The following is a 22,253-nucleotide window of genomic DNA, read 5'->3' as shown; positions in this document are numbered from 1 at the left end:
TTGGGAGGCTGAGGAGGGAGGATCACTTGAGCCCAGGAGTTCGAGACCAGCCCGGGCAACATGGAGGAACCTTGTCTCTACAAAAAAATACAAAAATTAGCCAGGCATCTGTAGTCCCAGCTACTCAGGAGGCTGAGGTGGGAGGATCACCTGAGCCTGGGAGGCAGAGATTGTAGTGAGCTGAGATGGCACCACTGCACTCCAGCCTGGGTGGCAGAGTAAGACCTTGTCTCAAAAAAAAAAGTGGTAAAAGGACTGCTTTGCTCTATGGAGGTCTTTGCTTTTATTCTAAATGCCCACATTTGAGGCATTTAGGCAGGGAAGTAACGTGTTCTTTAAAAAGAATAATAAGGTAACATACAGGCATCGGTGAGACAATTTGGTATAAATTGTATATTTAGGCATTAAGGGAATGCAGAAACTTCAGAAGTACTTGGGGAAGGGAAAGCATTCTTGGAAAATCTAAATTTTGAGAAGGGTCTTGATGAACTGGAAGAATTTAGATTTTCAGAGAAGCGGGAGAGGACATCCTAGTTGAGGGGGAGTGCAGGAATGAAGGCAGAGAGGTGGGACTACACGGGACATGCGCAGAAAGCGAGTCTGGCTGAAACGCGATCAAGAAGTATGAAATACAGTATTTCTCAGGCTTCACTCTTCCTTCGCATTCTGCAATATCCACACACCAGGGCAGTGTGGTGGTTGAGAGAATAAACTCTGGTGTCAGATGGGCTGGGTTTGATGCTGGCTCCATTGGTCACCAGTTTTGTGACCTTGGGCAAGTCACTTAACCTGTGTTCCGTGTCCTCATGTAAAGTGAAGATAATTGTATGTACCTCACAGGGTCACTGGAAAGCACTTAGAACAGGGCCTGCCACATGGAAAACACTTGGTAAATGCTTGGGTTTTTTTCCTGTTTGATTTGGTTCACATTTTCTTTCTTTCTTTTTTTTTCTAAAATAAATGTGGTTTTTAAGGAAACTTTATATCACTAACATAAACGGAAAACCAGAATCACTTTCCACAAGTAGAAGGTAACTATGAAAAATAAAGACAATGAAACAGAGCATTTCATTAAATTTTGATCGGATACTACTGTGAGTACTTGGAGACTAAGATCCCTTACCCCTTTGTTAAAAACAGAGATTACCAAGTGTGAGATTCGTGTTAAAGACAACTGGCATCAAATTAAGTCTAAATTTTTCTCCTTAGTATGATCCGGGAGACTGAAAGAGAACTGGAAAGAAAATAATTGTCCTGCTGTGTGGACCCAGGTTTTTAAATGCTCCATATGCTTGCTGGCAATTTGCATCCTACATTTGGGGAAACACTGAAAAAAGATAATGCATGGTAGGACCGAATGGTGGGCATTCCGAATGGCCCACTGTAGGGTGTGAATCTGAACCAAGAGCCAAGGCTACCTGCCCTTGAGAAAGACAGGTTTGTGGTTAACGTAACAGCAATGTGTAAGGCAGACCAGAACAGTGAGAAATTGGAGCCAGAAGAACCAGCTAAAAGATCTATTCCCATGAGATGAATTTGTCTTTGCATCCCCACAAGCAGCTGACCTTAAGGCCAACCTGATAGTTTCCAGAGAAATACCTGAGAGAGAAAAAAAATATGCAAACGAAAACACCCTGTCTTGGAAACTCAATGAGAAGCAACAGCAGAGTAGACCTTGGCCAAAGTAATCAATGTTTTTTATTTTCAGTTTCCAGATTGGATATATCTTTGGTCAAGGCCATCTGGAAGACTGAGAACATGAGAGCCAGCTAAGGTCACAGACATTCATTCCCTAGAATGTGACACAGAAATTATGAACTTCGGTTTCTTGGCCTTTTTAAGGTTATTGGTTATTTTCCACTGTGGCCACCTCTATTCATCTCCCTAAATACCAGGGGTCCTTGAGAAACTTTTTCTCTTTTCACCCAACAGAGAGGCTCCAGAAGGTTTCTGGGTGGGGTAGGCACATCACAAACTCTGATTTTATCCTTTCTCCCAAGAGTTTGCTTTACTTAACAAGGCCTACAATTTCACAATCTATACCACCTGCAGCATATGTCAGAAAACAGCTGAGTGCTAAAATTGTAAAAGGCAAAACATTAAGAGGAAGATAAACCCCTGGATGAGTGGAAATATGTGACTGAATTCTGTAGTTAACACAGACCATTGTTCATTGTTAAGGAGATGGGGCAGCCTCAGATGTTCACGTGCATGCAACTTGCAATCATCAGATCCCCTCGTCTCTGAGTTACGGTAACTTGAGCAGTGCAGATGATTATCAGTCACCTGTAGACACGATGACTCAATGTGTATGAAACTCAGAAAGGGTAAACTACAGTAATTGAAAAGCCAACAGCTCACGTTTCTTTAGTAACACACTCATAAAAAAGGTTAGTCAAACCACAAAAGTGTAACTGCTTCCAAACCTGCACAGAGCATCTGGTCCAGCTTCTAGTCAAAATCACACCACGCCTTTGAATGATTCATGATACCAGCTTCAGGCTGAATTAGAGGGCTTCTTCCAACAAAAATACACACGGCAACAGCAAGTCCTAAGTTTAGAAACTAAGGCTGCCTGGTTGGGCCATTCCCTACCTGTGGTTCTTTTTAAAGGTGTCAATGTCTTATATCTTGGCTTTGTTAACTCTAAACTAAGAAACCACCTGACCTGAACTGATGCAATGTGGTGAGGACATATGGTTGTTGGCTTCTAAGTGCCAACTTGGAAGTACAGAAGCACAGGCTAGAGCTAAAAGGGCCCTTAACTGAGCAAGTGGATTCAGAACTCTGTCTGCAGGGTTGAGGGGGAAGACCCACCACCCTAATATGTTTACTTCTGGTCTTTATATTTCACAGTACCTTGCACTGTGCCTTATATACAATAATCCCAATAATGATAAGTACTATTTATTGAGCCCCTGCTGTATCCACCGTGCCATCCTAGATACTTTGCATACTGTCTCATTTTACCAGCCCATTAGGGGTTGATACATTTTTTTTTTTTTGAGACAGAGTCTTGCTCTGTCACCCAGGATGGAGTGCAATGGTGCGATCTCGACTCACTGCAACCTCCGTCTCCTGGGTTCAAGTGATTCTCTTGCCTCAGCCTCCCAAGTGTCTGGGACTACAGGCACGTGCCACTATGCCTGGCTAATTTTTGTATGATACCTTTTAAGGCATGAATTATCATCTCTTAGATGAAGAACCTAAAGCACAAACAGTTTGATTCACTTTCCAAGATTGCCCAGTTGGTGAACAGAGAACCAGGATGTAATCCAAGAGCCCACATATCCCAGTATATGTTTGAGTGTTAACTGATGTTTCCTGGCTGCTACCTTGCCCATGGCTGCACAGCCCCACCACCAGCAGTGACTTCAGGTTTTCTGCTGTGATGGTTCCCATAGCAGAGGGAAAGGGGGCTTAGTGGCAGCAACTGCTTTTTCCACATGGACCAGCACATGCACTCAAGAAGTATATGCTGCGCAGAGTTGTTATGATATCTATAAAGTGCTTAGCAGTGCCAGGCATGTGTAAGCACTCTATTCCCATTATTTGCTTAGCACCATGGTTAGGTGATTTGAGGAATACAACAAAATTGCAATCCACTAGAGGAGATGCAGCATGTACATCATTTCATGACAAATCATATCCTTAATGCTACATGGTAGAACAAAACATAGAGTAGCCAAGAGAGTGGAAAGAGAAAACTGAATTACTTCTCAAATATGCCACACTTAATATGGGGCAAAGATTCATCTATTCTTTAAAGTCTCCTTGAAATCAGAGGTGGTGGTAGTGACGGTGGTGGAGACAGTCATATCTATAATAAGAAGCAGACTAGTAAACTCGCCTGGAGTGCAGAGGGAGGATGGAGCAGAGAGAGAACACAGGGGTATGGGAATGTGGACAATGTGTGCTTCTTTTTATTTTTTATTTTTGAGACAAGGTCTCACTCTGTTGCTCAGGTGGGATTGCAGTGGCGTGATCACAGCTCACTGCAGCCTCAACCTCCTGGGCTCAAGCGATACTCCCACCTCAGCCCCCTAAGTAGCTGGGACCACAGGCCCATGCCACCACACCTGGCTAAGTTTTTGATTTTTTTTTTTTTTTCACAGACAGAGTTTCACTATGTTGCTTGGGCCGGTCTCAAATTCCTGAGCTCAAGTGATCCTCCCACCTTGGTCTCCTAAAGTGCTGGGATTACAGGCATGAGGCACTGTGCCTGGCCTACAATGTGTATTTTAAGGGCAGATGTGAGGGAGGCCATTCAGACAAGAGTGAGATATTACACAGAAGAGGGAGGAGGAGTTCACTGTGGCTGAAGTAAAGGACTGGTTGGCTGAAATGATAAAATTAGAAGAGGTAAGTTGAAGACAGATTGTGGAGGGCTCAGAAGGCCTGACTGAATGGTTTAGATTTGATTCCACTGGGAGCCATTGAAAGGTTTTTTTGAAGAGGGGGGCAAAATGATCGAACCTTTAGAAAAATAACAGAAATCCAATATTTAGAGTCACCATGATGGGGTAAGGTGAAATATTCAGGTCTTAAGTCTTAAAGTTCTTCAAGTCACTTAAATGTGTTTGCTGCTGCGTCATATAATTTCCCACAAGTGTTATCCCTCACTCTTACTATCAGCACACATCCAAAAGCAAATGAACAAAAAAGGCAGGAAAATGGAATATCCAACCATCATCATGGCTCTGATCTCAACCTAAGTGAAACTAACACTTCTTGCAGGAGGTGGAAAACAGAGGGGAGCCAGAGAACAAGAAGAAACAGGAAGGAGGAAAGAACAGAGAGAGCTGTGGGGGTGGCACTGGGGAAAGCTGAGCTGGAGACCACATTTGGTTGCTGCAGAAGTCTTTGTCCTCTGTGAGACACTGGGAAGTGCTGTGTGGATGTCATCTGTTCTCATGGAGTCACCAGGGAAGACTGTTCTTTTCTAAAGAGAACCACCCTTGAGGGAGAACAATTGCCCTTCTTCAAGGGTTTTTTTCCTCCTATCAATTTTCTTTTTTGTTTTTGAAACAGAGTCTTGCTCTGTTGCCCAAGCTGGTGCGATCTCGGCTTACTGCAACTTCTGCTTCCTGGGTTCAAGTGATTCTTGTGCCTCAGCCTCCCAAATAGTTGGGATTACAGGCACCCACCACCACACCTGGCTAATTTTTGTATTTTTAGTAGAGACAGGGTTTCACCATATTGGCCCGGCTGGTCTTGAACTCCTGACCTCAAGTGATCCACCTGCTTAGGACTCCCAAAGTGGGGAATTACAGGTGTCAGCCACTGCACCTGGCCTCTCCCACCAACTTTCAATGACCAGACTCCTTGCTGTCCAAAGCCCCACGCATGACATGCACTGCTCTTGGTCACCTCCTGGGGAAGGAAGGGCCTGGACTGCAGTGCCTTATAGGCCGAGGTCTGGCGCTGCTCTGTCACCTGCCAGCTGTGTCACTCCACCTCTCTGATCCTCCTTCCTTCCATGGTAAAAGAGCATCACTGGTGGTTCCTAATATCCCAAAAATACTATGACATTGTAATGCTTACAGGATTATGGACATCAGGCCTTTGGGAAGGGGTTGGAAAAATACTTTTTTTTCTCTTAGAAACAGGTATTAAAACTGCTTCCTGTTGCTGTTAACCAAAGCAGGCAATTTCTCATTAGTTACTTCACAGGGAGATCCGATGGTTTGTTGAAGTGTCAAAACCTCATTAACATGTTTACCACAGGTGAGTGAGATCTTTTTTTCATGTTCTTTTCGTTATGAAAACTTCCTTTAATAAAGTAATCCATAAAACTTTTAAAATAAGGAGATGCTATGGTAACCACTTTGGTCTGAATAACATCTGTTTTTTTGGGAAAGAATAAAAATCAGGAGAAATATGCAGAAATGTAGTCATTTTTCTTCTGCATCCAAGAGAGAAATCCATTTTGAGCCAAGTATTTGAGGATGGCCTAGTTTGAAGTGTAGTCAAACAAGTTTATAACAGGAGAACAAGATTCAGAGAAAGGAAATCCCCTAAAGGACAGTATGTGCAAAGGAAGGTCTTCTTGTCCTTTGAAAAGAACAACTTAAACAGAATTATTCTGACAACGTAAAGATGGTGATTCCTGATGGACGTGTGTCCATTTTTTTTCCCATTTGAAACAAAGACATACAAAATTTCTTGAAGAATTAGAAAAAAAAATATTTTCTCCAACTTGAGAGCATGTTTGTGTCTCAAAATACATTTAGACTTGATCCAATCTGTCCCTCTTCCCCAGTTCATCTCTAATGGATGCAAAATGCTCCCTACTGGTAATTATCGCCAGCCCCCCTGAGATAGCAGCGGGCTGACCTGATGGTCTATTTTCACCTTTACCCTCACAGTTCAAGAGGTCAGGGAAGTCAAGGCTGGTCTGAGTGCTGTGCAACTGTCAGCAAGTATTAAAGGGAATGACTCATTCTTCCTTCACACCTTACCCATTGCCATTACCCTGGCAGCTGAATCTTCAAAAAACAGTGCCTTGGAGAGGAAATATAGGAGAAAGGAGAGAAGAGGAGAAGACAAGGGAGGAGAGGAGGGAAGAGGAGGGGAGGGAACGAGAGGACAAGAGAGGAGAGGTGAGGTGAGGCGAGGCAAGGCGAGGGGAGATGGAGAGAAAACAGTAGCCCCATGTTGTACATCACTTCATCTCATACACTGCACAGTGTCACAAATAATGTTCCTTTCTCCCTCCGTTGACATTACTATTTTCTATCACAAAGGTTGATTCAATTAAATAATTTAAGGGGTTTCTTTTATTTTTAATTTTTAAAAACCTTTCAAACAAAAGTTTAGGATATAAGTTAATGCAAGAAGATTAGAACAGTGCCCAAAAACAAAAATACCATATATATGACAGGAACTCTTAACCTTCTGTATGATGAATGAATGGACAAAAGAGTGAGTGAACAAGTAGTACTGCCCTAAGTAAAACACATGAATGTCGGGCTAATGCGACTGTGTTTTAGATTCTCAGATTTATACCATCTTCCTAAAAAAAAAAAGACCCTAAAAACCTAGGATATGGTTTATAGCATAAACACCACATCTGTATAGCCTTGAGAAAAAGGCTATCTGAAGTTACACACATGGGCTTTCTAAACACACAGTGGTATCAATAGTTGCTGCCTTTTATTTCTTTTCTAATTAATCTCACAGACTTGTACATGGGAGGAGACTTCCTGGTCACTTCATCACCTATTCAGTCTCCTCATTTCACAGATGAGTAAAGAGAGGCCCAGAAAGGTTCCGTGATTGGTCTAAACACACAGTTAAGAAATGACAGAGCTAGGATCAGAACCTGGGTCTTTTAGCTTCTAATCCAGTACTCTTCTTATTGCACTACAACACAATTTACGAAAAAAAAAAAATTCCCCCAGTTATTCTGGGCCCTGAAGCCCTGAAGTTGCTACCTCAATCAAGAGCTAACTCTACTAGGTTTCTGATTCCAGCACAGAGAGAATGTGATGGTTCAGAAGATGAGAGAAATCAACACCTACAAGATCAGCATCTCTCACAAGTCTGGAAGTAGTGAAGTGAAAATCCTCTGGTTGCAATTGTAGCAAACAAACGAAATAGATCCCCGAGGCAACAGGCAAAATGGCATGAATTTGCACATATGAAACATGCTATATTTTTGAACCCATGAAATACCAAAGCAACTTTTATTATATTAAGTAGGGCTTTAGTTCAACTATAGGTTTAGGGCAACCGTAAATACTAGGGACTGTCTCTCAAATTTTAGTTGTCTTAGACCAAAATGCATTGACCACAACTGGATTGAAATTAAGTCACGGCTGGGCGCAGTGGCTCACGCCTGTAATCCCAGCACTTTGGGAGGCCAAGGCGGGTGGATCACCTGAGGTTGGGAGTTCAAGACCAGCCTGACCAACATGGAGAAACCCTGTCTCTACTAAAAATACAAAATTAGCCAGGCATGGTGGTGCATGCCTGTAATCCCAGCTACTCAGGAGGCTGAGGCAGGAAAATCGCTTGAACCCAGGAGGCAGAGGTTGCGGTGAGCCGAGATCGCGCCATTGCACCCTAGCCCGGGCGACAAGAGTGAAACTCTGTCTCAAAAAAAAAAAGAAAGAAAGAAAGAAAGAAATGAAGTCGCTTTACATTTTTTTCTTGCCCAGCTCTCCCTATGATGTCCCTCCTCTTGTCGGCTTCAGCCATTTCTAGAGTCAAAGCTTTCTCCAGATCAGCCTGGGCAACATGAGGAGACTCTATCTCTACAAAAAGTTTAAAAATTAGCTGAGCCTGGTGGTGCGTGCCCATAGTTCCAGCTACTTGGGAGGCTGGGGTAGGAGGATTTCTTGAGCCCAGGTGTTTGAGGCTGTGATTGCACCACAGCACGCCAGCCTAGGCAGTACAGTGAGACCCCGTCTCAAAACAAACCAACAAACAAAACCCATAACTTTCTCCAAACTAAAATACACTCAGAATAATGAGGCAAGCTTTCTTTTGTACTCCAGTCAGAACCTCTTCACATAAGTAAAGCCCAAAAGATATATGGGAATATTTGTAGACAATGTCTTAAACTCACCATTTGTTTACTGTGCCTAAACTCTAAATGGAAGTCACTACATGCTCCCCTGACATGTCTCACCAAGGGGAGGGAGGACAGCAAGGAGGAGGGGATCTCCCTAAACTGAAATATACCAACTTTACTCTGACACAATTTGTTCTTAAAGTGACTAAAAGTGCACAAAAACCTTTCAGCTAGTCAAAATAAAATAAGTAGGCAGAAATACCAAATTAGGTAATTTTGAAATATATGGGTTCTTTCAATATACCTCTATAATTCACATAGAATGTTTGCTTGTCAAAACATTATCTATACCAGAATCAAATTTAGTCAGATTTAAAAACCAGGCAGGCAACTTATTATCTGTAAGAGCTATTGAGAAGAATAAATACAAAAGGACTGAAATAAAAAATCAACAGCGGCAAGCAGCTTTGGAAAAAGAGGCTGAGACAGGTTTCTAAAATATTACTGATGTTGAGGGAGGTCTATTTTCATGTGATAACTATTTTTGTTCAATATCACCAACTTTCAATTTATAGCAAAACTGATACATTCAATTTCAGCTGTCTACTTCACAAATACAAATCTATTTCAAATACCATGGTCACATTTATGTAAACATCTGGGAGAGTTCAGCAAAATGTCTCTGCCATTTGGAAGTCCTAACACTTCAATGAACATAATTATTTCATACCCATCTCATTCTGCTGTATTTTTTGACAATGTGAAAACCAATGGCATAAAAATGAACTCCAGTAAGACAAATGATTAAATCAAACCTTGTTATTTAAATCTATGTTTGCCCAACCACTTTCCCTTAAAGCCAATTCTCAATCAAATTCAAGAAAATATGGCAATATGTTTTAGAGCATGAAAAAAGTTTGAGCATGCTAACAAACCAACTTGTAAAATATAATTACAAAAGATTACAAAAATGCTATCTTGAACATCTTACTGGTATAAATTGCATAAACTCTCTCATGCAACATATGTCATTCAGAGTAAAGAGGAAGGAACAGGATTTTAAACATCACATCCATTTAGGAAATTGGATATCAACTACTCCCATCTCCTGTCATGATGATGCTTTAGTTAATATCTTTTATTCTATTTTCCAGAGCTATCAGAATGAACCACGAAGAATAAAAGTACACAATGAAAAACTAATTATTTTAACAGAGGTTAAGCTAGGAAGGGCCTTGTGTAGCAAGCATCCTATGTTATTTCATTCAAACTATCTGCTAACAACAGCAGGAAAAAGGTTTGTATTCTTACCAATGAATTTCTGAGGCATTGAGCTTTTTCGTTTTGCCACATTGCTTGCTAATCTGTCCAGTACGAGAGCTCTTTCACTTCCCATCTCTGCTTTGATGTGTCTTGCCTCCGCACTTGCTAGTTTGGAAAAATGTAAAAAGAAGAGAGAAAAGAACACATTGGTACATGGGGAGAAAAGGAAATAAACTGGAAGGAGAAGTGTCCAAAGTTGGATGCACACTCTATTGTTGTTACCTGTTATAACTGCTCAGATTCTTGCCTGGGGTACCTGCTGTGGTCAGTGAAGCCGACACCAGGGCACATTCAAATCTTGCAGTCTTATGCCGAGATGGGAAAGCTCGACCCATCCCCAACCAGTACCTTCATTAGCAAGAGGAAGTATTAAATAAACAGCCTGGACGTGGTTGGTTGCAAAAAGATAGATAGATGGAGATCTAACCCCCGATCAGCCTTCTTTCTGATTCTGAGTAACTGCGTGTGACACCTGCAGACTGATATAATTCTTAACAACTTTGAAAAAAAAGCATGGTGCCCCAGATTTACTGCTCTGTTTATGTTAACAGCACTTTTGAAAATAGGTACACTCACACAGCAAGACATCTACTCAGTGATTTGTGTATTGAAATTCTGAGTGGTTTCTTTCTTTTTCTTTTTCTTTTTTTTTTTCAGCACGCTCCTCTCAGTTCCTATCTTTCATATTCTGTTTCTCTGTGCTCTGTATTATCTGTTTCATATGCTCTTCACATTTCAAAATAGTCTCAATTAAAATTTCCCTAAGCAACACTTCTGCCTTGAAATTAAAGAACAATGTGTATAATGCATCTGTATTGAATTTCTAATAAAAATGTGAATAAAAACTGCCTATGGGCTGGGTGCGGTGGCTCATGCCTGTAATCCCAGCACTTTGGGAGGTGGAGGTGGGCAGATCACCTGAGGTCGGAGTTCGAGACCAGCCTGACCAACTTGGAGAAACCCTGTCTCTACTAAAAATACAAAATTAGCCCGGTGTGATGGTGCATGCCTGTAATCCCAGCTACTCGGGAGGCTGAGGCAGGAGAATCACTTGAACCTGGGAGGCGGAGGTTGCAGTGAGCCGAGATGGCGCCATTGCACTCCTGCCTGGGCAACAAGGGCAAAATTCCGTCTCAGAAAACAAAGAAACAAACAAAACACAAAAAAACCTGCCTATGAATGTGGGCCCATCCACAAATAGACCTGTGAGTGGTGTAGGCCTGTGGTTCTCAGACCTGGCTGCACATTAGACTCACCTGAATAGCAGGTAAGAAATACCTATGCCCAGGCCCCCCTTCAGATCAATTAAATCAGGATTTCTGGTATAGGGGCCTAGGCAAGAATATTTTCAAAGCTCCCCAGATGATTTTAAAATGCAGCCAGAATTGAGAACTACTAGAAGAGTATATAAATAGTGGCAATATCTAATCAACTAAAATAGTAAACTGTAATGAATATAATTTACCTCAATTCAGCAGGCAGTGCCCAAATTTATGTCTAAAGTTCAAAGAGGGCCAGTCACGGTGGCTCACGTCTATAATCCCAGCACTTTGCAAGGCCGAGGCGGGCAGATCACCTGAGGTTGGGAGTTCAAGACCAGCCTGACCAGCATGGAGAAACCCCATCTCTACTAAAAATATAAATAATTAGCTGGGTGTGGTGGCGAATGCCTGTAATCTTAGCTCTCGGGAGGCTGAGGCCGGAGAATCGCTTGAACCCAGGAGGCAGAGGTTGTGGTGAGCTGAGATTGAGCCATTGCACTCCAGCCTGGGCAATAAGAGCAAAACTCCATCTCCAAAAAATAAATAAATAAATTAAATAAATTTCAAAGAGATACCAGCTGCTCTAAATACAAGGCTTGACATTTTAACACATGATGCTAGCCTGAGCCAGGGATCAGCAAACTTTTGTCTGTAAAGGGCCAGAGAGTAAATTTTAAAAATTTGCCAGACACATATAGTCTCTATGTTATATTCTTTTTTTTTTTTTTCTGTCCCACAGCCTTTTAAAAACATAAAAATCCCTGTACACAAACAGGCCACTGGCTGCACTTGCCTAGAGCGCCACAGTTTGCCCTCACCTGCCCTGGGCAAACATATTGTGATGCTGTAAACATTTTTCTTGTTTTCTCATAAACACTTCGGGAGATCCAAACTAAAATGAACTATCCGTACATTTCTATTATGTCTAAGGAAGAATAAATTGAAATTAGTTTAAGGGATTAGAGTAAAAAGCAAGTAGTGGCTGGCACAGTGGCTCACCCCTGTAATCCCAGTGCTTTGGGAGACTGAGGCAGGAAGATTGCTTGAGGCCAGGAGTCAAGACCAACCTGGGCAATATAGCAAGATCCTGTTCCTACAAAAAGTAATTTTAAAAAATTAGCTGGGCATGTTGGCATGCGCCTGTAGTCCTAGCTACTTGGGAGACTGAGGTGGGAGGGTTCCTTGAGCCCAGGGGTTTGAGGTTACGGTGAACTATTAAGGTAACTGCAAAGACCGCAATTACTTTTGCACCAACCTATTAGTGCCAGTGCACTCCAGCCTGCGTGACAGAGTGAGACTCTGTCTAAAAAAAAAAAAAAAAAAAAAAAAAAAACAAGCCCCAAAGTATTAAATATTTCTAATTTTATTAGTGGCCTTAAAAAACTGTATGTTAGTCATTACACAATACATTATAAAGCTCAGTTTTCATTATTTAGTTAATTTATTTACTTATTTTTGAAACAGGGTCTCAACTCTGTTACCCAGGGTGGAGTGCAGTGGCATGATCACAGCTCACTGCAGGCTCAACCTCCTGGGCTCAAGTAATCCTTCTACCTCAGGTTCCAAAGTTGCTGGGACTACAGTCTAAAGCCACCATGCCTGGCTAATTAAAAAAAAAATTATTAGTCTCAATATATTGCTCAGTCTGGTCACCAACTCTTGGCCTCAGGCGGTCCTCCCACTTCAGCCTCCCAAAGTGTTGGGATTACAGGCATGAGCCACTGCACTCAGCCAAAGCTCAGCTTTTTTTTTTTTCCTGGAATAACATAAAATCTGGCTCTGCCAGGTGTGGTGGCACTAGCCCATAGTCCCAGCTACTCAGGAGGCTGAGGTGAGAGGATGGCTTGAGCCTAGGAGTTCAAGTTCAGCTTGGGCAACACAGTGAGATCCCATCTCTTAAAAAGAAAAAGAAATCCAGCTCCAAAAATGAAAAAGAAGAGGATGATAATAATGTGATAATAATGACAATATTTACTAGACAGTGAGTTTCTTGTCAAAAATAATTCTAGGCTCTAAAGGAATAAATCATAGCCTTCAGTGAAGCTATTAACAACTATTTGTGTAAATGAAAACAGTAAGGGTCAGAATAGGGGGCCTGAGTGGCTTTGGGGCTAGTGCAAAAGTACTCGACTGACTCTGGCTGACCAGCAGTTGTAAATAACGGGCACTTCAGCCACACGACACTGCTATTGAGTGAAGAGGGTCAAATTCTGTCCAGCACAGGGATAGGTTTAAATGACCAAACAGGAAATTATTTATATATATTATTTCCTTTCACACAAAACCACCACCAGATGTGGCACTACCCAAAGCCCCAAGAGCAGAGAGATGAAAGACAAAGCTTGGAATTTGCAGTAAGTTCCTGGGGCTGTTAGGAGACTTTTTTCTTAGAATCAGGGGAGAGGTAGCTAAGTTTGCACTTTGACTAGGAACATTCATCCTGGTTCCAGCAATTTTGAGAAGATTAAATCCAAGTAAGCCTCCCCTCAACCCTGTAGTTATCAACAAAAAGATTTATAGGGAAAAAAAAGAATGAAAAACAGTATTCTGGGAATGTTTACCTTTTATGCCCATTTTACCATTGTTCTTATTAGTCTATTGTGGTCCCTCCTCTCACTGCCAAATCATTACCCAGGAATTACCCCAAGCACGGTGCTACCCATCTAGTTTTCCCATTTGTTTCTCAGCAGTCGCTGTCTACATTTTACTGAAGTCAATGTCAATTAAAACAAGCAGCTTTCTAAGGACACGTAATCAACATCCTCTACATTTGGGAGGATGCTGAAGTGTGGACACATTGACCTAAATAACTGTAATTAGGGCAGGTCACTAAATGGCAAACTTTTGAGATAACATCACCTTTTATTCCTCGTTACCCACCAAACTGGTCTTTAGAGTCATTTCCAGATAAACATTACTCTGTAAATCAGTGACCAAATGCCTGACATTTAAAAACATAAAATTCTGCAGTGTTCATGGATGGACATATTTTGAGGCATGGGTGGAGACTTTCCCATTTCCACAACTCCGATTAGATTGAAAGAAATCCTCTGAGACGAATCTAGAGGACTCCTGTTCACCCACACCCTCTTTCTGGGTCATTCACTCAAAATATTAACTACAAGAGCTCCACTCTCATTGTACATGTGAACACACTCCTACTGATTCAGTTGATCTTCACTGAATTAACCTTGTTTTCTAGTTGATAAGTTAGGCAAAGGCTAGTTTTCAATTGAAGATGGCACTCATTTTCTTTCCTAAACTGCTAGTCTTTTGCCTCACACTTGTTGGATAGCTGATGCACAATACCATGAAATGAGCGCCCTTTGAAACACAAAGAGCCAGGTTCCATGGCTTGCGCCTGTAATCCAGCACTTTGGGAGGCCGAGGTGGGAGGATTGCTTGAGCCCAGGGAGCTATGATCTTGCCACTGTACTCCAGTGTGAGGAACACAGTGAGCCCTGTCTCTAAACAACAACAACAACAACAACACACACACACACACATATCACACATACACAAAGAAATGCTTTGTAACTGGACAAGCTCTTTGGGATTACTGAGTGGTTTAGGCAGTGCACTGAAAAGAAAAAAAAGAGGACTATTGGCTTTTGATCCTTTTCTCCAACTTTAGGACCCAACTGTCTATTTATACAAACAGTCTAGACTTGTTATCTTGCCACTTCATATCTCAGAAATGTAAGTGGAGGGAAACCAGTTTGGCAAGATAGTAAGGGAACAAGATAATGGGTTTAAATGACGAAATAGGAAATCCGTTCCTGGGTGGTGTTTGGCGGTTTAATGCTGCAAGCGGTGGGTGTGGGGAATATGGGATGGTGGCAAGGAACAATTTGCACATTCAGTTCATGAGTGAGAACAGAATGAGTAGAACTGTCATTGTGGATCAATTTCCCTTCACATTGCTTGCCTACTAAAGAGTAGACATACTAATTTTCATTAGAAAAGTTATTTTAAAGACGTGCTGAAAAAATAATAAAATGTAGTACAAAGTCACATTTACAGATTAGGTTACTACTACCTTTATTCCCTGTATAAGTCTTAATATTTGGTTTTAGTTAACTATTTCCATGATACAATTTCTACCTCAAAGTCATTGGAGGTTTAACTATGTAATTGTGTTGTGCTTTTGTTTTTGTTCAAAATCCTTCATTAGATCTTGAAGTGTTAAGTGGAGCTTAAATGAGAGGTATTGCTTCCTGTCTCTTCTATGGTGTAGTCAGTCAGTAACTAATGGAGAGTGGAAAAAAGTGGTGTTATTATGCAATAGAAATTGTCTAACAAGAGATTGGTATCAAAGACAGAGGCAGGTTCTAACAAAAAAGTTTCATAAAACTGTTGCCTTTTTGAACAAGTAAAATGAATACTACCTGTGAGATAGCATTTTTTATTTTTTGAGATGGAGTCTCACTCTGTTGCCTAGGCTGGAGTGCAGTGGCATGATCTTGGCTCACCACAACCTCAGCCTCCCGGGTTCAAGCAATTCTCCTGCCTCAGCCTCCCGAGTAGCTGGGACTATCAGTGCATGCTATCGTGCCTGGCTAATTTTTGTATTTTTAGTAGAGATGGGGTTTCACTATGTTGGCCAGGCTGTTCTGGAACTCCTGACCTCGCGATCCGCCCACCTCAGCATCCTAGAGTGCTGGGATTACAGGCGTGAGCCACCGCGCCCGGCCAGTATTGATTTTTAAAAAGAATAGGTTGGGGCCAAGTGTGGTGGCTTACGCCCATAATCACAACAATTTGGGAGGCCAAGGTGGGCGGATTACCTGAGATCAGGAGTTTGAGATGCCTGGCCAACATGGTGAAACCCCGTCTCTATTAAAAACAAAAATTAGCTGGGCGTGGTGGCAGGCACCTGTAATCCCAGCTACTCAGTAGGCTGAGGCAGGAGAATTGCTTGAACCCAGCAGGCGGAGGTTGCGGTGAGCTGAGATTGTGCCACTGCACTCCAGCCTGGGTGACAGAGCGAGACTCTGTCTCAAAACAAAAAACAAAAAACAAAACAAAAAAAATAGGTTGGGAAAACAAACTTAAAAATTTTTAAACATTTTCTTTGGTCTGCTAAGTTGGTAAAAATATAAGTTTATTCTGAAGCCCTCATGCTTGTATTAGCTTGAAGAGCTATTGAAGATGAAAAGTTTGGAGTCTTAGAGTCATAAATAGATGTGATTATTCAATTACTTAAAAATATTATTATTGCTAGAACTCATTGTTACATAAAATATTTCCTGCTCCAATTATTCATAATCTGTGTGAATGAGGCTAAATGAATCTCTATACCAGCTGTTAGTCTCTTTCTGAAATAAGAATCAAGCTAATGGGAAAATGCAGTCCATGTTCTTCTGTATTTTTCCTTTTTTTCATATATACTCCATTAAGACAGAATTGGAATATTCTGATGGTGTCACTTGTGATGCCTGATGTAGAAACTTGGACTAAAGTAGCAATATCACTAGTGTCTTTTTTTTTTTTTTTGAGATGGAGTCTTGCTCTGTTGCCAGGCTAGAGTACAGCGGCATGATCTCAGCTCACTGCAACCTCCACCTCCTGGATTCAAGCGATTCTCCTGCCTCAGCCTCCTGAGTAGCTGGGACTACAGGTGAGCACCACCACACCTAGCTAATTTTTGTATTTTTAGTAGAGACGGGGTTTCAACATGTTGGCCAAGATGGTCTCCATCTCTTGATCTTGTGATCCGCCCGCCTCGGCCTCCCAAAGTGTTAGGATTACAGGCGCGACCCACCGCGCCCGGCCAGGATTGTAAATCCTTAAAGTGTAGGGGCTTAACCTTAACTCATCTTTACAAACAGCTTTGATACAGAGCCTGGCACATAGAGAACTCAACAAATGCTATCTGGATAAAAGAAATGATTAGCAAGGCCAGAAGTCCTGTTACCCAATACCTGCATTTTTTTGCAGGCTGGTCTTCACTCCAAGGCCTTTTAATCTATCTGCTTGCTTCCAGAAAGTCCTGCTTCCCCTTGCAGGCAGGTTTGTCCACAGGCTTGGCTCTCACACTACGCTGCACTTCAACTTACAATAAGCACTTGAAGAATGAGTGCTGCAGGCACAACAGCAATGGAGCATCATCTCTTTACAAGTGACGGATGAGGCATAAGATGTACTATACTGCTCAGGCTCAGAATAGAACCCCATGTCCACAATGGACTCCCAATTCTAAGAAGGAAACAGAAATGGAAACCATACATGGAAGGGTGCAAAATAGTTAAAGAATTGGCTTATGTTGGGTTAAATGTTCTGTAAATTTTGGCCTCAGGAAAAATTATAGGAACTATTTGAAATATAAAAGAGTAATGTGTGAACTGAGATGCAGTAACTTGATTAAGCTGTGAATTTACACATTTATAACCTGAAACCACCATTACAACATATTTGTTTGAAAAAAAAATCAAAACTTGCTGACTTAGTTAACCCTTTATCTTTTTTTGCTGAGACTTAAAGTATGGTGCACGCATCCACCAAACCACCCTATGAAATGCAAATTAACTCAACCTCTGTATTTCAGCATTTCCTGAATCACCTAATATCACTGAGAATAGCTAAAATATTACTTTTGATACTTTTCCTTATTTGAAATTCCTAAAAAAGGTTGTGAGAATGGGAAGTAAGGTGGTGACCTTACTTCAAAATCAATAATTTTGAACTTACTGTTTATAGAGTGTAGTTTTCTGATTTTTCCCCCTCCTTCCAGGAGAATCAGGACACACATATATGTATATACGTGTGTGTCTATTAGTATGTGTGTTACTATATTTCTTTTGCAAACCAGATAATATATAACCTTTAAGAAATATAGCTAATCAAGCCAAAAAGTGGAAAAGGTGTAAAAGACCCAAATGTCCATTAGCTGATGAATGAATAAATGGAAATAGCCATATCCAAACAATGGAATATTATTCAGCCACAAAAAGGAATGAAGTCCTGATAAATGCTTCAGCATACATAAATGCCTCAAAAACATTATGCTAAGTAAAAGGAGCCGACACAAAAGGCCACATATTGTATGATTCCATTTATGTGAAATGTCCAGAACAGGCAAATCCATAGAGACAGAAAGTAGATTGGTGGCTGCCAGGAGCTAGAGGAAGGGGGAATAGGGAGTGACTGCTAATGAGCACAGCACTGCTTTTGCGGATGGTGATAATGTTCTGAAATAAGATAGTGGTGATGGTTGTACAACTTTGTGAATATACTAAAATTATTGAAATGTGCACTTTAAAAAGGTAAATTTTATAGCATGTGAGTTATATCTCAAGTTTTTGAAAATTAAAAAATATGACTAATCACAAAAACAACTAAAGTTCTGGTGAATTTTAAGTAGGTCACTGAATTTTGGGTGAGTCTCAGTCTTGTCACCTCTAAAATGAAGAAGTAGGGTCAGATGCTCTCTTTCATTCTAGCTTTAAATATTAGTGATTCTACTTGGAATATGATAGCTTTTCATAGCTTGGGAATCTCTTACAGTGGAAGCTTTGCCTATTGTCTGAAATACAGAACTGCAAGTAGAGATGCCTACATTCCGTCCTTGAGCGAGTACTGCCTGACTGCCATGAAGCATGCCACTTAAGATGTCAAAATCTTTCCTAGCAAGCAGACTCAGATAAAAGCAAAACAAAGAGAAGAAGATGTCAAAACCCAAATATTAGGTTTTTCTTTTTATTTTATTATTATTGTTTTAGAGATGGTGTCTTGCTTTGTTGCCCAGGTTGGGCTTGAGCTCCTGGGCTCAAGCAATCCTCTTGCCTCAGCCTCCTTAGTAGCTAGGACTACAGGTGTGTACCACTGTGTATGACCTGTTTGTTTTTTATAAGGGGGTAAACATTTCTTTTTATTTGGATAAGCTTTATCCAAATAAGTTGGATTTCCTTTATCAAATTAGAAATCCAACTCCTTGATAAAACCAAAGATGCCATTAGGATAAAAAGCAGAAGCACTGCAAGCCAACAGAATTCAGTTGGGCAGCCCCTAACATCATGCAATAGGTTTTATCTAAAATAAAAGTTTCCTCTCACTCAAAATGAGGGCAGTTTAGGTAGTCATTTCTACTCCATTTTTCCTGAGTTTCACGTTATTTCTGTCATCTTTTTGTAACTTTTCTGTTTTAGCCTATTCAAACTACTCAACTGCAACAATTGCTGTCAAACACTAAATCCCATGAGGGTTTGTACCTATTCTAAATAAGCAATTGGTTCAAGTTACCAAATAAAAATGTCAGACAACCCAAGCTGCAGAACCAGGCTGACAGCCAACTCAATGGGACAAAGGACAGCTGCAGAGATGTGACACAAAAAAGTTTCAGGCTGTTTCAACAAAGAATTAAAAGGAAATAAAACCACAATTGAGATATAGAAGAACATCTAGTGTTTCAACCAATTGCCAGTAGGCATCTATTTCAAATCACTGAATAAAACAAGGAATCCCCAAAGCCAAATAGAAGCATCACAATAAATCATACGAGTAGACAAGGATATAAATTGGGCCCTGTGCAAAGAAAATCCTTGTAGTTTTAATTGACTCTTCCCTAGCCACTCCCCAACCTCCTCTACCCTCAATTTTTGCCATTTTTTGTAAACGACAACTCCATTCTTCATCAATCTGTTAGGAAATCTTGTTGACTCTACCTTTAAATATACAGAGAATTAGAATACTTCTCACCACCTCTACCACTAACAAGACATAATTTTCTCTTGCTTGAATTATTGCAATGGCCTCCTAACTGGACCCCCAATTTCCAACCTTGCCCCAAATACAATCTCTTCTCAAAAGCAAGTAGAGTGATTCTTTCAAATGAGAAGACCAATGATGTCACCTCTTTGTACAAAACCCTCTAAAGATTTTTAATTTCACTCAGAGTAAAAGCCAAAGCCTTTACAATGGCCTGCAAGGCCTGAGAAGATCTGGTTTCCCATTTCCTCTCTGGCTTCAGGTCCCATTACTCACTGTGTTCCAGACACACAGGACTACGTACACTTCTTCAAATTTGTGCCCCAGGGCCTTTGCTCTTGCTGTTCCCTAGTTATCTGCAGGGCTTACTCACCCTGTTAAGAAGTCTGTTAAAATGTTACCTCGTTGAAGCCTTCCCTGATTCTCACCCTCACTCCTCAGCAACTGCTTCATTTTTCTCAATAGCACTTACCACCCGCTAACCTTCCAACTTACAGTTTGCTCATTTACTTTCTTTATAATCTGTCTGCCCCCAGTAAAATATAAACCCCAGGAGTCTTTTTACTTACTATTGTATCTCACCACCTAGGACAGCAGATGCTCACTAAACGTGTGTTGCATGAACTCACCAGTGTCCCCTGGGTCAGTGCTCTGAAGAAATGTACGGCAGCGCTCCTTGTGCTCCTCAAGGGAACTTCTCTGCTTGTAACTCCTTCCACAAAACTCACATTTGTAGGGTTTCTCCACTAGAAGGAGAACATAAGGGGCACTCAGTGACCCTCAGGGGTTCCACACAGGTCAGGTATTGGGGTTCTGTGACAACTGTTCACTAGAAATGAGACTGCTGAGTGAAGCCAGAGTATTTGGATACTTTTGAATCTATATTTTAAATTTGGTAAGCTTAAATAAGGTTATGGTCTATGATTAATTATTATGTCAGAGTATTCTTCAAAAGGATCGCCTCCTATCACAAATGGAAGAATTTGGATTTAGTGATTACCATTTAGCATACTGTTTTGGCTCCAGGTCAAATTTTGTTTTCTTTGGGAAAAAGAAAATAGGGCCCTTTTATTCTTCAAGGAGGTTAATGTGGTATAAGCAATGAAATAGGAAAGGATTCTTTATTTTGGACATCCATCTGGCTGTAAGTAAAGATTGCTGTAGTTTGTGGGAGTTAGCCATTCGGCTAGAAACTGATGGCCTTTTCAGAACATTGACATATTTGGGTAAATTTAGCTCATCCTTGCCACGTGGCTATAGGAAAGTCTAGGCTAAAACAATAAAAACTGAGCTAATTAACTACGAATTTTTTTGTTTTTTTGTTTTTGAGACAGGGTCTCACTCTATCACCCAGGCTTGGGTGCAGTGGTGAAATCACAGCTCGCTACAGCCCCAATTTCACAGGCTCAGGTGAAGTCTGGGCCTCCCAAAGGCCATCTTGGCCTCCCAAAGTGAGAGGCTTACAGGTGTGAGCCATTGCACCCGGCCAGGATATTTTTGAATAATAGAAATAAAAATAGGCCGGGCGCAGGGGCTGACACCTGTAATCCCAGCACTTTGGGAGGCCGAAGTGGGAGGATCACCTGAGGTCAGGAGTTTGAGACCAGCCTGCCTAACATGGCAAAACCCCATCTCTACTAAAAATACAAAAATTAGCCAGGCACAGTGGCTCACGCCTGTAATCTCAGCACTTTCGGAGGCCAAGGCAGGCGGATCACGAGGTGAGGAGTTCGAGACCAGCCTGGCCAATGTGGTGAAACCCCATCTCTACTAAAAATACAAAAATTAGCCAGGCGTGATGGCGTGACCCTGTAGTCCCAGCTACTCAGGAGGCTGAGGCAGAAGAATCGCTTGAACCTGGGAGGTGGAGGTTGCAGTGGGCTGAGATTGCACCACTGCATCCCAGCCTGAGCGGCAGAGTGAGACTCCATCTCAAACAAACAAACAAAATTAGCCGGGCGTCGTGGTAGGCATCTAGAATCCCAGCTACTAGGGAGGCTGAGGCAGGAGAATTGCTTGAACCTGGGAGGTGGAGGTTGCAGTGAGCTGAGATGGCGCCGTTGTACTCCAGCCTGGGTGACAGAGTGAGACACCATCTCAAACAAACAAACAAACAAACAAAATTAGCTGGGTGTTGTGGTAGGCATCTATAATCCCAGCTACTAGGGAGGCTGAGGCAGGAGAATTGCTTGAACCTGGGAGGCGGAGGTTGCAGTGAGCCAAGATCACGCCACTGCAACAGCCTAGGCAACAGAGCAAGACTCCGTCTCAAAAAATAAAATAAAATAAAATAAAAATGAATTGTAAAAATGACTTCGTCTAAATGTCTAAGATGAAGGAAAAGTTTCACCCATACAATTCATGCAAACTTTATTCTGCCAACTCCCCAAATGCTTTATTGCTTGAAATATGTAAGTAATAACTTCAACTATCTGTGCAAGGCT

At 41.4% G+C, this 22,253-nt stretch overlaps 1 protein-coding gene across 2 annotated transcripts in view; it reads right to left on the bottom strand.

The window, feature by feature from the left end:
* Positions 1-22,253, bottom strand: part of IKZF3 (IKAROS family zinc finger 3) — a 110,891-nt gene that overhangs the window by 10,093 nt on the left and 78,545 nt on the right. For both annotated transcript variants that reach the window (XM_055102095.3, XM_055102096.3), the window contains exons 6-7: positions 20,439-20,555; positions 9,830-9,946 (exon numbers count right to left, since the gene is read on the bottom strand). In XM_055102095.3, the coding sequence (XP_054958070.1) occupies positions 9,830-9,946; positions 20,439-20,555 (234 nt within the window). The remainder of the gene's footprint in view (positions 1-9,829; positions 9,947-20,438; positions 20,556-22,253) is intronic.

This window comes from Pan paniscus, chromosome 19 (assembly GCF_029289425.2).
Source record: "Pan paniscus chromosome 19, NHGRI_mPanPan1-v2.0_pri, whole genome shotgun sequence".
NCBI lineage: Eukaryota > Metazoa > Chordata > Mammalia > Primates > Hominidae > Pan > Pan paniscus.
The sequence above is the reverse complement of the archived record's forward strand: the minus strand, read 5'-3'. Positions and strand labels throughout refer to the sequence as shown.